Source organism: Cydia fagiglandana, chromosome 1 (genome assembly GCF_963556715.1).
Source record: "Cydia fagiglandana chromosome 1, ilCydFagi1.1, whole genome shotgun sequence".
In the NCBI taxonomy this organism is placed as follows: domain Eukaryota; kingdom Metazoa; phylum Arthropoda; class Insecta; order Lepidoptera; family Tortricidae; genus Cydia; species Cydia fagiglandana.
Genome location: NC_085932.1, coordinates 7,971,451 through 7,988,774, shown reverse-complemented (window position 1 = coordinate 7,988,774; position 17,324 = coordinate 7,971,451). Strand labels below are relative to the sequence as shown.

The window sequence follows — 17,324 nt, the reverse complement described above, 5'->3', positions numbered from 1 at the left end:
AATAAAGATTTAAGCGGGGCTCCCATACAGCAAACGTGATTTTTGACCAAAGTTAAGCAACGTCGGGCGTGGTCAGTACTTGGATGGGGGACCGTTTTCTTTTTGCATTTTTTTCCGTTTTTTTTTTTGCTTTATGGTACGGAACCCTTCGTGCGCGAGTCCGACTCGCACTTGCCCGGTTTTTTAATCAAGATGATACCTAAGTATGTAATTACCCATATAACCATTCCAGTCGCAGAATCATCAAAGTGGTAACTAAATGTCAGATGTGTCGTAACAGAGTCCACACAATGTGTCTAGAATTGTTTCGAAACAAAGTGTCGTCGCCGTGTGTACACTTTTCCGTAACAAGGTGTCGACACATTTGTGTGCACTTTGCGTGCGGTTTGCGACTAAATCTGACAGCAAATTTGTGACAGCAAATGTCAATATAAAATACCTCTTGAAAACCAAGGTTTGTCAAACTACTATTAGTGTCTCGTGTGCTCGTAAGTAATTCTAGTAAGTCATCATGGGCGATTCAAATGATAATAATCGACCAAAACCATATAAACGCCCAACGACCGTCAACCTTTTACAGAAAAGTTTTTAAAGAAATGCAATAAGCTACTTAGGTCAGCCAACGAATGCTTCAAAAAGTTGTAGAGGGAAATGCTCGGAACACAATTTTTGACTCTGTAACTTGGTTAGTACAAGTTAGGAGGTGAACATATCAAAAGTCCCCGGCCGTAGCCCTTGAGCGGGGGGAAGAGAGGGGGCTTTGAAGGTCCCATTTTCCGGTTTTTCGATTATATCTCGGAAACTATGCATCTTAGCGACATGGCCACTTATACAAAATGAAAGTTAATTTAATTTGTTACAAGTTTATTCAGTCAATTTTTTCGATATGTTGAATAGTTTTTGAGATATCCGCTCTTGAAAGTTTATTTAGGATTCTCAATTTTATCTTGATATATCTACATCAGTGAAGGTGCTAGGCCGTGTATGGTATCGTTTTCGCATAAATCTGGGTTGCTGAATCCATTTAAGGTATCACATTGACACCATTCCACAAAATTAAAAAAAATCTTTTTAGGGTTCCGTACCTCAAAAGCAAAAAACGGAATCCTTATAGGATCACTCGTGCGTCTGTATGTCTATCCGTCTGAATACACAAAATAGTTCTTTACCTATAGATGACAGGAAAACCTATTAGAAATGTGCAGTCAAGCGCGAGTCGGACTTAATGTACGGAACCCTTAATACGCGAGTCCGACTCGCACTTGGCCGGTTTTTTTTAAACTCCTCTTGACGCTTAACCGCTGAACCGATTTCGTTGAAATTTGGTATAGAAATAGTTTGCGTCCTGGAACAGGACATAGGATAGATCTTATAACCAAAATCATCTTTTGAAGGTGTGAAAAGTGGCGTGGAAATTTGTACGGGAAATCAATAACCGCTAAACCGATTTATATTAAATTTGGGATGGTCTACATCTTTGATTTAGTTAAAAATGATAAAAAAACATGACCACAAACCTAAACTTAAACAGTATTAACTTCAAGAAGTCAATTCTGAATTCCCCCCTACACCTCATTTCACACCTTTAAAGGATGATTTTTGAGATAACTTATTATGTCCTGTCTCGGGACTCAAAATATATGTGTACTAAATTTAAATTAAAACTGTTCAGCAGTTTAAGCGTGAAGAGGAGTTTAAAAGAAAGTATTTTAACAAGTTTATATGTTTTTACTTTGGAATGGTGTCAATGTGATACCATAACTAAATTTGGTACTGCGAATTTATACGAAAATGATACCAAACATGGTCTCGTAGTTTTACTGTTGTAGAAGTCAAAATAAAATTGAGAGCCCTAAATTCTTATTACTTGGCCAAACTTGTGTAGAAGGAAAAGGAAAAATAAAAGTCTTCGGCTGGAATATAAGACACAAATATAATTTTTATTTTTGCGTTACTATTTCAATCATCATATATAAACATAGCTTGATTATATTATTCTAGTGAGATCCTCATAGATAAACAAAAACATTTACTTAAAAAATTACAAGGTCGAAATGTCACGGAACTTGTGAGAGTAATATGTGAAAAATAAAAACTTTTATGACAAAAAAAATCTGGACACAATTTAAGAAGCATACAATTGCGTCAATCTGTATTTTTGCTTGTTTCATTACCTCCTTGCTTCTTTTTTGTCCTTTGTATTCTGTAGCAATTTGTTAGATCTGAAAATAAAGATAACTTGCGTCGTCACTGATGTCGATTTATAGGTTTTAGGGAGTGCAGAATTCGAAAACGATGATCATTTTATAATCCAAGATGGCGGCTACGTATTTTGTCATAAAAGTCGTCATAAATATCGTTTTATAGGTTTTAGGAAGTGCCGATTTCGAAAATGATGACCAGTTTGGAATCCAAGATGTGTGCCGTGCACTTTGTCATAAAAGTCGTCATGGATATCGTTTTATAGGTTTTAGGGAGTGCAGAATTCGAAAATGATGACCGTTTTGGATTCCAAGATGTCTGCCGTGCACTTTGTCATATAAGCCGTCATAGATGTTGATTTGTAGGTGTTAGGAAGAGCAGATTTCGAAAATGATGACCATGACCAATAAAACGACATCCATGTCGACTTTTAACATAGTGCATGGCCGCCATCTTGGATTCCAAAATAGTTATTATGTTCGAAATCTGCGCCCCCCAAAACCTATAAAACGACACCCATGACGACTTTTATGACATAGTGCATGGCCGCCATTCTGGATTCCAAAATGGTCATCATTTTCGAAAGCGGGGCCCCCTAAAACCTATAAAACGACATCCATGACGACTTTTATGACATAGTGCATGGCCGCCATCTTGGAATCCAAAATGGTCATCGTTTTCGAAATCTGCGCCCCCTAAAACCTATAAAACGATACCCATGACGACTTTTATGACATAGTGCATGGCCACCATTTTGGAATCCAAAATGGTCATCATTTTCTAAATCTGCGCCCCCCAAAACCTATAAAACGACACCCATGACGACTTTTATGACATAGTGCATGGCCGCCATCTTGGAATCCAAAATGGTCATCATTTTTTAAATCTGCGCCTCCTAAAACCTATAAAACGACACCCATGACGACTTTTATGGCATAGTGCATGGCCGCCATTTTGGATTCCAAAATGGTCATCATTTTCAAAATTGGGGCCCCCTAAAACGTATAAAACGACATCCATGACGACTTTTATGACACAGTGCATGGCCGCCATTTTGGATTCCAAAATGGTCATCATTTTCGAAATCGCCACTCCCTAAAACCTATAAATCGACACCTATCTCGACTTTTATGACAAAGTGTTTGGCTACCATCTGCATGCAAGACATTTCTATTATTTTTACGTACAAAAATGGCCCCCTGTCAACTTCCAACCGAGATTTAATCGATAATTTATTCGATTAATATTCAGATTAATTCAATTTCTATCTATAGGTCGACTAAACTAATCGCGATTAAAATTTGAGGATTAACTTTTTTATTCCATTAATTAATCGAATAAACAGTTAATCTATTAAGTCCCATCTCTGACCACGGCATTTTTACACTTTGAGAATATCTGAAAACAAATGAACACAAGGAGCCATTTTGCAAATCCAGTAACTTTGTTATTACTTTTGACAGCGCGTGTCATGTGTCTACACAGAGTCGACACAAAGTCGAAACATTTGCGACTACTTTGTGACTGCAATATTTCTCAGCCTTAAACCATATTTATACATCATAATTAACAAGTTTCGTAGTATGTAAAGCGTTATTTCTGTTATTTAAGTATAGTATACGCATCGAAGTACTAAAAATGCATCAAATAATATATTTATGAACACAGGCACTGAGAAGTAAACAATTTCATTTCTGGCTAAACTAAAACAATGTGGTGGCGCGTTGATTATATTACACTTAGTTTATCAAATCACTCGAGCAGTTTAATTCCCCATTATAATTTAAGTCCTATTGTAATATAAATGCAAACAATATATAATTACGTCTTGTAATCCGTTTTAGAGATGGCGTATTAATGACACTTATTTTTATTTAACTATTTTTCCATCTGACAGTTTCCATTTGACAGGAACAAAATGAACGAATGAACGAATGATATTGGCATAAAGTAGTCGCAAACCCGAAACAATGTGTGCACACGGCGACCACACTTTATGTCACTTTGTGTCATGTGTCGACCCTTCCCCATTTCTGGTAACTGTGTCGACACGGCGACGACTCTGCGACTGGAATTGTGACCGAAACAGACGGTGTCGACACAAGATGTGTCTACACCGCGTCGTAACGGCGACTGGAAATGGTTGTATGGGTACATTAGGGCATGACTTATTACGAATAAGTATTCCATATATTTGGAAATTAACTCGAAAACTCATTTATATTCAATTTTCTGGATTGTTTGTGTCGCACAAATTCATATTGTAAGTGGATTTCCTTGTACCTATACACAAACGTTATTCTTATTAGAATAATTCACATTCCCCTGTATAATTTTATTTGTCAACTGAACCTTAACAGTAGGTCGGATACCTAATGGAAGGTTGCGTTGGTATTTATTTGGCCGTAGCCAATAAAAACATTGTGAGAGAGCCAGCCTAATCCTAAAAAGACAGTGTCCACTTTGAGGTATTACTTACCTAGAACTAGATGAAATGAATGGTAGAGAAATAAAATGGAGCGCTTGGCCCACGCTTGGCCTAAAGGTTTGTATTTTATTTTCCACTGTGAAGTTGAAATTCAAGTTTGCGGTAAAATTACCACGATTCCTTAAGATTTGCGGTAGAAGGTAATTTAGCAAGTAGGCAAAGAGCGCAATTCTAGGCAACTCAACCACATTTAGTGTTGCTAATGTATACCTACCTACATGATTAGCCTCCGCTGGTGACTTCGTCCGTGTAGAAGATATAAATAAACTATAATTAGAAATTCGCATTAATCGCATTTCGTCAACAGACTTAATAACGCAGCATTAGGTACATTTATTTATACAGAGTGCTTATTTAGTCTGCAATAATTTACAAACTGAATATATAGGTCATACTGAGTAACTTTTACCATGGAACCAACCCCGAAATCGCGAAAAAAATAATTACTCTCCCATATAATATGTCAAGGTCAGACAGCCAAAATGTATCTATGAAACAGCCAATTTTTATGGCAATTTCGGGGTTGGTTGGTCTCATAGTAAAAGTTGCTCAGTATGACCTGTATATCGACGCCGGAAAGCAAACACGTAGTAACCCACACAAGGTCAACATTTTTTTTATTGCATTTTTGGAATCTTCAATTTTTTCTGCGTCGATAGGTCGTATCCACGTGCCGATGAAAAATGGGGAAAATAGGAACACAAAATTTTCTCGTTTTCCTTGAAATGTACTCAGCAAACACGCAGTAAATAGCAAAAAAAACTCAATAATTTAAATCACCGTATTTACAGCATTTCGAATGGGGTCAGGTTCTGACGCAAGTGTAGGTTACTACGTGTTTGCCACTCATGAATGTGAATGTCTTGCAGTTACGCTATTTGATGGGAAATAATGTTTAGTCAAGTAGTGGTTTAACACAAATTCACACACTATTAAAATATGAGAGACATGTCTTTTACTACGTTTACAAGGATCAAGTAAAACTACAACATAATAATTACTTCACTGTTGTAGGGCGTAAGGTTTAAACTTCTGCGTCTTATTTCGTTTTAACGCGGCTATCGCGGCCATTACCAGAACATTTGCGCCGTCGCTCAGTGCGGTTCGGGGGGTGAAAGTGAGTCGAAGTGTTGGGATCAAGTAAAATATTCCGGGGATTTTGAATAAAGTGATTATTTTTATTTAAGAAAGGAAGATTTTTTCTATTGTAAGCATGTAAAATTGCAATATTTACGGTGTGTGTATCGATTTTATGGTTTTATGGTACTTAAATAAAATTTGGTCTTATGATATCTGATGAAAGTTTGTTTTGTCTAAAGTGGACTATTATTTTATAAGAGGATGTAGAAAACACTTAATCAAATATCGTTGTTATACTTTGGTTAGATTTTGATCTCCCATTACGTTATGTCTTTTCCAAAGTGGACTTCTTATTTTTTAGTTGGTTTTACAATAACATTATAAGATTTAATTATGTTATTGAAAATTAAGCAAAAGTTATGTGTTTTGTTTGGTCTTAAGAATGCTTATATTGATTTTAATAGTTCAAATCATCATAATAGATGTGTTATTTTCGTTTATGAATCCCGAAAACATCTTCACATTTTATAAGTATACATTTGAAATGTCGTGCAATTTACTTTAAGATGCCATTAAAGTCATTTCTAAGGGTGTGGTAAAATTGTTGGCAATACATTTAATGCATTCTAAATTGCTTACAAAAAGAAAAAACATACTGTTACAGCATTTTGTCACCCGAAATCTCTAAACCACCACGTTTAAGACTTTATTACGGATATCTTTTGTCATATTCAGGTAGATTACTGCGTTTTTGCTGTCCATACAAATTTTAAGGAAATGCTATCCCATACATTTGGTACTGGCGTTTACTACGAGTTTGCGCACTGTGTAAAAAAGTTCAAAACGTAGTAACCCACAAAATATGGCCTTGTAACAACTTGCGGTTAAATTTATTTAAATGAATTTGACGTCCAAAAAATGTTGAATGTTGCATCCAATTTTGAGTTAGTTATGATCATAAACAACGAAGTTATGATTTTTTTTTCAAAACTCGAAAAGTTTTTCGTCTCTGGTGAACAATTTGGATTTTGTGGGTTACTACGTGTTTGCTTTCGGGCGTCGATATTCACCCCGCAAACTATTGCAGGAGACTAAATAAACAACCGGACCACTTTGACAATTAATATACTTTATACGATGAATTATTTCTTAATAGTCGTACCTAGATTACTTATTCAAATAATATTTTCGAATTGACCCACCTAATGCCTTAAATAAATCTAGCAATCAATAAATTGATCATCAGCCTGTGTAAGATAGGACTTGATGGTTTTTGTTCCAGTTCCAGCATCAAATAAAGCATTATTTTATTATAACCAAAGTGGCTGTCACGAACCGTTAAAATGCTTGTCTATTGGAAATTCAACGGACCGTCAAGCAGCTTAAGCTTTCGTTTCCTAGGAAAGCGGCGCCGTCATATAGCGGCCGACAACTATATCAATGCCGTCAAGACGGCCGTCATGCACAAGACGGCACCGCACCGCTTTTCGCTTTTTCAGTCACCGTTCTCTAGGCTCTAGGAAACCGCACCATTTTGTTTACATAAACAACGTTCTAGTGACGTCATTCACCGCTGTATTACGGCCGCTAGAGGCGGCACCGCTTTCCTAGGGGGCTAGGAAACCAGAGCTTTTAGCGACTATATCCTACCGCGCGCTTTAGAGGATCTGCCATCTTGTGGCCTGAATCGGAAATATAAACATGTAGGTACAGGTACATTGTCAAAGCAAGTGCTGCTAAATAGCTACAGTTTTCGTACGTTTTCTTATTCATTGTGCACAGTAGGTTTGCGCTGCTATGTGGGCTACATAGGAAACATAAACTTCATATACTTCACTCACTCAAAAATCTGCTGTGCGTGTGCTGCCCCCTATAGTTCATGCACGCACCCTATAGTAGCGAGCGAATTTTTCACAATTAAGTTTTGCATACAAAAGGTGTAAACATTTTTATCGTTTAATCGTTCGATCTGTAAGTAAACGATACGCTAATGTTTCTCTGTCACAGTAATATGTAAGAGTGATAGAGAGAGATTACCGTTTCGTTCGGTGCAAACGATTGGCATCTTGGCTAGACGCAATAGTCACCCGTCAGGTGTGGGGTTGGCATGGTGCAGGTCCGCAACGCGTTATAAAATGTATGACTGTGTGTCTATATTTTGTTTAAAAGTGATAAGATCCAGTTTTCATTAACTTATATATTACTTCGTATAGACGGGCCTTACGAGCACTACTAAGTGGGCTAGAAAATTGGTACACAAAGAGTGTTTGTGCACTATTCGTTGGAGCGCATGTTCGCTCGGCGTTATATTATAATAAAATTATAACCGTTTATACGCCGATTTACAATCTTTACTTTTGAAATTTTTGACAGGTTTAAGAAATAAATATTTCAAAATGGCGGAGCATACATTAATTTGAAATATAATACTTATTAGGTGTCTCTACTTAGGTACTGTATTGTACTGGTTTTTTCTGGCAGTGCTCACCCTGACATCCTGCGCGATCCTGGGTGTGACGACAGGAGCCCACCGGTTGTGGGCGCACCGCTCGTATAAGGCCAACACCGCTCTGAGGATCACGCTCATGGTGTTCCAAACCCTCGCGGGACAGGTAAGCAGTGATCGTGGGAGTGATCACAATCCAATATCTACCTAAATTAAATGAAAATATCTGGGAGACCGAGCTTTGCTACGGAAACATATAAAAACTCAAAAATGCGCGTTTTCCCAGAGAGAAGACCTAGGTAGATCGATTTTTCGCCCCCGAAAACCCCCAATAGCAAATTTATGCTTAGGCATGAAGATTACTAAGACGCCGGTTAACCACTGGTAGTCTACGTCACTTTTTCCTTATACATACCTATCTTCTTCTACCTAGCGTTATATACCTATATGACATATACATACATCATCTATTTCAAATTATAGCGGCATTATAATTTTCCAGGGCTCAATATACGACTGGGTGCAGAACCACCGACTGCACCACGCCACGTTCGACACGGACGACGACCCGTACAACCACAAGAAGGGCTTCCTGTACGCGCACGTGCTCACGCGCATGCGCAAGCTCAGCCCCTACCAGGAGAAGCTTAAAGAATCCATCGACGTGTCGGATCTGCACGACGATCCCGTTGTCATGTTTCAGAAAAAGTAAGCATAATCATACCTACTCCGGTTTGACGGAGGCAAAAATAAAAAAAAGTGCTAATGATTGATTAAATAGTCGTAGGTTAGAACTGCGATCTTCTATAGTTCGTTTTTTTTAGCATTAGAAAGAACTTAAAAGAAGGTAAGCGATCTTGACAAGTCTTTTAATTGAAAAACGCTTTTTAAGAATCAATAACTATTACTAATTATGAAAGCAGAAGAATATAAATGAACGTATTAGATTCATAATTGTTATATATTTGCCGTAACTTATTATTAGACTGTGTTTTTCAATTAAAAGACACGTCAAGATTGTTTACCTTATTCCTAATGCTAAAAAAAAACGAACTATACAAATACGAAGCAGTGGGTTAGGTTAGGTTAGAACTGCGAGCTTCTACAAAAACGAACGGCGCTCAGAAAAGTAGGTTAGGTTAGAACTGCGACAGCCGACAAAAACGAAATATTCTCAAAAACATAGATTACATTAAAGTATAATCTCAGAAAAGTACTTATAATGAAATTGACGATATAAATAATATATGATATCTTTCAACCGATACCAAAACACTACTCGTCTAATACGGTTGTCTTTCAGGTTCTACTGGGTCCTTTACGGCGTGCTGTTCCTCCTACTGCCGCTCAACGCGCCGCTCGAGTACTGGGAGGACTCTGTGCTGAGCTCCATCTTCGTCATCGGCTTCCTGCGCTATTTGGTCGTCCTCCACGCCTCGTGGCTCGTCGAGAGCGCCGTCTGCGTGTGGGGACTCAAGCCCGGCGAGAAGTAAGTTATACTCAACCCTTTACTGCCTGCTGTTCCTTCTGCTACCGCTCGAGTACTGAGAAGACTCTGTGCTGAGCTCCATCTTCGTCATCGGCTTCCTGCGCTATTTGGTCGTCCTCCACGCCTCGTGGCTCGTCGAGAGCGCCGTCTGCGTGTGGGGACTCAAGGCCGGCGAGAAGTAAGTTATACTCGACCCTTTACTGCCTGCTGTTCCTTCTGCTACCGCTCGAGTACTGAGAAGACTCTGTGCTGAGCTCCATCTTCGTCATCGGCTTCCTGCGCTATTTGTTCGTCCTCAAACGACTCGCGGCATCGGACAGTGATGCCCGAGCGGCAACGCGGTGCATACCGGGAGATATGAGCTGCGGGTGTCCCACAGACATGAGTACGGCAATAAGTACCTTCATAAAATTATGTATTTGTTCATAGTAATCATAGTGTCTATCAGACGTCACCAAATAAAAATATTTATGTAGTTATCTATAGTGTCCGAGACACCTAATATAACCACATAAATACGTAGTTATATTTTAGATGTCTGACCGAAGAAAAGCCTTTAAATTATGTAAGTACCAACTTCAGGACTAAATAGTGCATTAAATAAATTAAAAATATTTTTAACAGAATAAACAAGAGCGGAACACAAACAACATGAGCAATTAGGGAAAATATTTTTTTTTCTGTTTTCATTCATTGGGTGTTCATTTGTTTTGGTAAGTCTAGCGTGTTATTTGCTCTTTTGCACCCCAAATATATTCAGATATTTAGTCCAGTATTCGTACCGTGTGAAACCTAAGTATTTTGTTGACGGTTTTACTTTGACAGTACTATTAGTTATTCTGTGCTTTGACTAAATGCATGTTGAGGTAAGTGCAGACTACTTATCGACAAGTTCGTAATCCGTCCCGGTTTATATTTTTTACTTCATATTATTAAAAAGTATGAAGTTTACTTTGCAAATTACATATTTTGCACAAGTTTACTGTCAATCACTGGGATCAATTATTTAACAAGCAGATACGTCTGCGAGCGGTAATCGTCTTTCGGTTGACGTCGCTTTAAGCGACCCCAAAAGGCGTGTAAACATAAGCGAAGGAATGGAAAGATTTGCGAGGTTCTGGTAGACTTCCGTAGCTCAATTGGATAAGAGTGCACGGATAATATTGATGGTAATATTGTAAGGATAATATTGGTTGTACGGATTGCAGATTTACGCTTGGCAATATAAATATTTGACAATTGTTTTTACAGATACCCGCATGATTCAAATTCGGTATTTGTGTTGGCGAAAACATTTTGGCCTCAATACCACTACCTGATCCCGAACGACTACAAATCTGGCGAATACGGCACATATGGTAAGATATATAGTTCGTTTTTTTAGCATTAGAAATAAGGTAAACAATCTTGATGTGTATTTTAATTGAAAACACACATTTTAAAAATAAGTTACGGCAAATACATATGTAACATTTATGAATCTAATACGATCATTTATATTCTTCTGCTTTCATAAGTAATAGTTACCGATTTTTAAAAAGCGGTTTTGAATTACAAGACATGTCAAAATCGCTTAGGTACCTTCTTCCAAGCTCTTTCTAATGCTAAAAAAACGAACTATAGGTACAAATTACTTGGGTGAATCTACCTTTTCGTGTCAATCGTTGATTGATGATTTTCTTTATTGGTGCTTTGACTAAACATGCATTTTTGTGATAGAATTATGAAAAGGGGCTTATAACCTTTTTCATAATGGGCTAAATTTATTAAGCATGTTAGTACAAAGTAACACAATGTACCTAGCTTCTAACAAACTATGCCAATATTGCTCCTGGATAGAGGGACTAACTAACAACGCAAAAAATATTTATCCTCCGGCTTACATATTTCCGAGACTTAGGAATAAATTTTTACTTTGTTTGCCAGAGTCATTGAACTATTTTGGTCGTACTATAATATATTATCCTATTATACTACCTACATATGTCAAATGTATAATTATGTCAGGCGTGTCTCACTCAGCGATTTCGTCGCTTCGCTACAGGTAGCTAAAAGTACATCCGTTCGGCTCCAATTTTGGGGTTTGCCATAAGCCGCGCGTGGCGCTGTCGCCACCTAGCGGCCATATCTGTGCTGATCGTGACAGACGCGTTTTGTTAGAGAGTGAGTCTTCTGTACCTTGTACTATTATTTATTCTGTGATTATGTATACATCAATCCAACATTTATTTCTTGGTTATTTAACCGAGAAAAATGTTGGATCGTATAGCATTAGGCTTATAATGTAAAAAAAGTTAAAATCTTAAAAAAACACTTAAACAAGTTAATTTTATTCATACATTAAAACGTTGTGATGTCACTACGAGTAGGTATGAATACTAACCCTTTACCAGGCCCCTAAGAACTAGCCTGTCTTCATAGGTACTGTATATACTGTTACAACCGTATTGAACGCCTTGTAAAAAATGTATTTACGAAAGTCGGAGATGTTCCTATAAACCAGAAATAAAAATGTGGGTTACGGGTATCCCATCGCCAGTCTAAGTAATTAACTATCATACTCGATTTTGTCTTATTATATTCTTGATCAGGCGAAGAGATATATATTCCTGCCACATCTTATATCGGTTATCATAGTCAGGGATTAACTCCAAATCTACTACGAAACATTATATCAATCACTGAATCGCTCTAGGTTGAACACAAAAATAGTTTTATTACTTACGTGAGTTTTTATGACATGACATGACAATTTACCGGGTCATGGGAAGAATAGCTCCCGCACAGTGAAACTCTAATAAGGCCATGGGATAATGTCAACCCACATTATAATTCTGGTCATACACAATAATGCATGAATATTTAGCAATGTTTACGATTACATTACCTTTCAACACTCAAAATCTACAAAATATTACAAAATTGTTCGACCTATGTACTTCTGTTTCATAGAAATTACACACACGGGTACACGTAGTGTAGGGAAAGTGTTCGAATTTCTCCGTAGTTTACTGAAATTAGAGTTCAAGTGAATTTAAACGGCTGCCAAAGATATATTATGCGATTTAGAAGCGTGTTGTGAATGAAGATCATAAAATACTATTTTCAGGGATTGATTGAAAATATTTTGTAGGAGGTTTGGAGTTAAAACTACGATAACAGATATAAGATGTCGGAGGAATATATCCCTTCGCCTGGTAAAGGGTTAATAACAGAATTTGACTCTCCCAAATTAAACCTCATAAAATCTCCCATATTTATCTATTGCCGAACGCAATTCATCAAACATTGTAATATATTATGCTCGACTATCTTGCACCACTCTTGCACTTAACAGTGTTGCATTATGCATTTTGAATCTTAACACGTTCCCTGTGTACCTAGGAACCAAAAATTGAGTCCACACGTGCAACATGTTTTTTGTCAAAAGGATCATAGCCAGTATGTGCATGCAAATTAAAAAGACCTAGCTCACACGTGTAAATTTTGGCAGTGCTTTAAGTTTATATGGGGTCATGTATCATTAGTGGTGCATGCACGTATCATATGTACTCTTAACCCTACAATGCATACAGTTCCATATAGGTATGGCACAACCGAAATATGTGCGAATTGCGTCAAGATTCAGGTAGGCAGCGACATCTATTATACCTTGAAGGTTACTTTACACTCAAGGCTACTATAATAGTTCGGCGTGTTGCCGCTAGGTAGCAGTAAATATCCATGGTGACGGACAATCGGTCAAATTTCGGAAGTTGGTGCAAAAATCAGTTTTGACAAGTTTCGAAGTGCGACAAAAAAATCATTTTAAAGTTAAAGAATAAGAAAAAATATATATTGTGACTGTTAATCTGTATATTACTCAATGGTAAGTTTAATTTTATAGTTTTGCAACGTTTAGATAGCGTCAAGCAATATTTTTCAAACGTTCCCGGTGGCGGATTTGCAGTCTTTGCCGCCCTAGGCCCCAAGCCTTGTAGCCGCCCCTTTCTCAGCATCAGCACCCATCATATTGACTACATTTAGATCAGGCAACGGAAAGATATATTATAGAGGGAAATGCTTGGCACATTTTTTACTTAGTAACTTTTTTGGACTCGTTAGGAGGTGAACATATGAAAAGTTGGGGGCTTTGGTTTGAAAGTCACATTTTTCGGTTTTTCGCTTATTATATCTTAGAAACTAAACGTCCTTGTGACATGATGATAGGAACATAGGTTTTATGAAAAAAATAATTTGGCCAAGTCCGAGATAGCTCGAGGCATTTAGTGTTCCGTACGGCTACCATCAGTTTGGAATTGACATAAACGATATCGTGAACGTAATTTACTTCCTATAGGTATATCTCTTTCGCACTAATATGTCAGTACGAGCGAGATGCATAGAAAGTAAATTACGTTCACGCCCACGGTAGCGTTTATGTCAATGCCAAACTGATGGTAGCCGTACCGCTCGCATCGTTACATTTTACAGGGGTTGTTTGCCTGTTTTTAGGATACCGTATTCAACTACACACACAGAACAATAGTACAAAGTGTCTAAGTGCGAAGGCCGAAGGCCGAGCTTTAGCAAAATGTCATCGCTTTAGCACAGAGCAATAGTACAAGTGTCTAAATATGAAGGCCAAAGGCCGACCTCCGCGTAGCCCGAAGGCCCGAAGCGTCCAGGATGTCAGTGCTTTAACACAGAACAATAGTACAAGTGTCTAAATGCGAAAGCCGAAGGCCGAGCTCCGCGTAGGGCCGAAGGCCCGAAGCGTCCAGGATGTTAGTACTTAAACACAGAACAATAGTATAAGTATCTAAATGGGAAGGCCGAAGGCCGAGCTCCGCGTAGGGCCGAAGGCCCGAAGCGTCCAGGCTGTCAGTTCTGTGTTTAACCACTGACATCTTGCAGGCTTCGGGCCTTCGGCCCTTCGCGGAGCTCGGCCTCCGGCCTTCGCATTTAGACACTTGTATTAATTACCTGTGTTTAGAACTGACCTCCTGGATGCTTCGGGCTTTCGGCCCAATGCGACTTCAGCCTTTGGATCTTGCGACTTAGACACTTGTACTTAAAAATACTTGGAAAAGTTACGGGAGGCGCGCGTCTGTCGGACGCTTCGGATCTTCGAATTGCTCCTTCGGCCTTTGCATTTAGTTAGATTCTTGTACTATTGCTTTGTGTTTGAATACCGAAGTCGAGCATCTCGCGAATGCTTGATGTATTATAATAATTTAGAGTAAGGCCAAGCGCGCACCACGATTTTTTGTCCTGCGATAATTTTGTCGCAGAAATGCAACGTATGTGTTTTTAGTGCGCGCATATGCGACAAAAAAATCGCAGCGATTTTAAAATTGTGATTTGTCACATTTTTCCGCGATTGTCGCAAAGTGATTGCAGCATGCGGAGTTGTACGGCCCCGCGCGCACTATGATAATAAAATCGCACCCCGGCCGGACCTCAGTCGGCATTTCGCTCTCCAAACCCCAACATCTCGACACCTGCATCTCCAATGGAGTCTCAAAATGAGACGCTAGATGTTGACCATTTAATTATGGAAATAGACGGGGATCACCTTTGTGTTATAAATGCTCAAAGTCATACAGCAATCGCATATTAAAGACACGTTTCATGACAAGCGACTGGTACGAAATCCATGTTGAGAATGAACAAATCGTCGACTTTTTCATCGCAGTGCGCGCAGTGAATTTTCTGCGATATACTTAAACTAATAAACGATATTTTACAGCGCGATTCTAAAATCGTGTCGCAAAAATTAATATCGTGGTGCGCGCTTGGCCTATAATACCTTAAATGTATACTCCTTCAATTTTAATTTAGAACTCATTATTATTTTTTATTTGATTTTGTTTCTAGTTCTATGCCATATATATAGACTTTAATTTTATTTAGAACTGCTAAAAAACAAGATCGGCTTACTTTAAATATTTCGTCAATTTTACCTTTGTTTCTAAAAACTGTGATATTTAACTGTCATATACTATTAATGGCTTCCAAAATTATTTTCTCGTAACAGGACTGAGGGGCTACCGCGAAAACCGAAATTCGCAATTTGCGGGGATCTTTCTCTTTTACTCCAATGAAGGCGTAATTAGAGTGACATAGAAAAATGCTATAAATTTGCGAACTTCTATTTTCGCGGTTATAGCACTGAATCTTGTTGCTCACCGATCCGTTCAAAAATATACATAAGTACTGAATATAATTAATAGATATTATAATTATACAATTAATACAGAAATGTAATGGTACTTAATGAAAAGGAATATTGTGTATATTGTTTCGACGAATCAGATACTCTCAATAAAATCTATACATGAGGCCAAAGCTGTTCATAAATATTAAATGACTTTATTATCTCTATACGCCTTACTAACTCTATGTGTCCTATTGTGGAAAAAAAAAACACAACGACAGTCAAGAACGGAATTCTTAATTTGAATTTTTCAGATTTTTGAGATGCTAGTCCATTGGTTGGAAAGCCCGTTCGAAATTGAAACTTAATTGCAATATAATAAGGTCGTATTTTGTAGATCTCTCTCATACTTATAGTAGGCTATTGAGATAAAATTAAATATCCCACAAAAATAAGCAAGCAGAATTAAACTTTGTGTCAAAGACATAAGTCATAAATTTCAATGCCAAAGTTTTAACTAAGGATGTTTCTCGCCTAATATGAATTGACCAGTGTAAGCATCAGTTAGCTAGCCCTAAGCAACCAAAGGTCAAGCTGCAGTTGAAAAACTAATAAAGATAAAGTTAAGCTGATAATTTTCCCGCCGTCTCCATGCTTCTTTAAGTTGGGTATTGACTGGTCAGCTGCCTGTTAGCTATAGTTTTCGCGAAAATCGCCAGGACAGAGGTGAAAATTTTTGTATGAAAACTTGCAACTTTAAATGCATTTTTTGACGAAACTATTGCAGTCTAAAATGAAGTCAAAATCAGTCCATCGACTCAATTTTTTGCAAGCTTTCTAATGGTACCCCACACGATTCTTACAAATGAAAAAAGTTTCAGCCTACCCCTCTCAACCCCCTAAATTTCCCCCTTTAATAAGAAATAAGCAGTTTTGACTTATTTACAATATGAGTGGTGGTAATTGCTATAACTGTTCCAAATTTTAGGTATCTATGTCAAACGGTCTCTGAGAAAAACGTATTTAACTGATTTGCAAGACCGAAGTGATCCCATAAGTGTTCCGTAAACAAAGTTTTGTACGGAACACTAATAAGCAAATACTTATTCATTTTAAGTGACAGTTTTACCAATAACATTGACTTTCATGTACCTACAAAAACATTAAAAACTATTTTCTTGAATAACTGCTAAACTATTTATCCTAAAATTATAAAAAAAATCTGAGATTCTTACAATGAGCTCTTTGATTTGATACGTAACACGATATAGTTTGAAAAACTTTATTTTTAAATTTTCTCATTTACCCCCCAAAATATGGAGGCCATATTTAAAATTCATTTTCATCACACTCGCTCAGTAAATGTGGAATTGCACGTAGGCGTAGCGGGAGTTATAGAAATTTCGTTTTCCCTAGGGAGTTATGAAGTTTCTAGTGCCATAATTAACAGTTTTTTGTCTTTAAACTTATTTTTTGTATC

General features: G+C 37.6%; 1 protein-coding gene and 1 long non-coding RNA gene across 2 annotated transcripts in view; one reads left to right on the top strand and one right to left on the bottom strand.

Annotated features, from left to right (window-relative positions):
* Positions 1 to 17,324, top strand: part of LOC134663343 (acyl-CoA Delta-9 desaturase) — a 33,306-nt gene that overhangs the window by 9,255 nt on the left and 6,727 nt on the right. Inside the window, exons 2-5 of the mRNA XM_063519709.1 lie at positions 8,252 to 8,382; positions 8,719 to 8,924; positions 9,520 to 9,705; positions 10,957 to 11,063. Coding sequence (XP_063375779.1) covers positions 8,252 to 8,382; positions 8,719 to 8,924; positions 9,520 to 9,705; positions 10,957 to 11,063 — 630 coding nt within the window. The remainder of the gene's footprint in view (positions 1 to 8,251; positions 8,383 to 8,718; positions 8,925 to 9,519; positions 9,706 to 10,956; positions 11,064 to 17,324) is intronic.
* LOC134663499 (uncharacterized) lies at positions 12,253 to 12,851 on the bottom strand. Its single transcript, XR_010098147.1, has 3 exons — positions 12,677 to 12,851; positions 12,427 to 12,636; positions 12,253 to 12,394 (listed from the first exon to the last, which is right to left on the bottom strand). It is a non-coding gene; the product is annotated as an uncharacterized LOC134663499 (long non-coding RNA).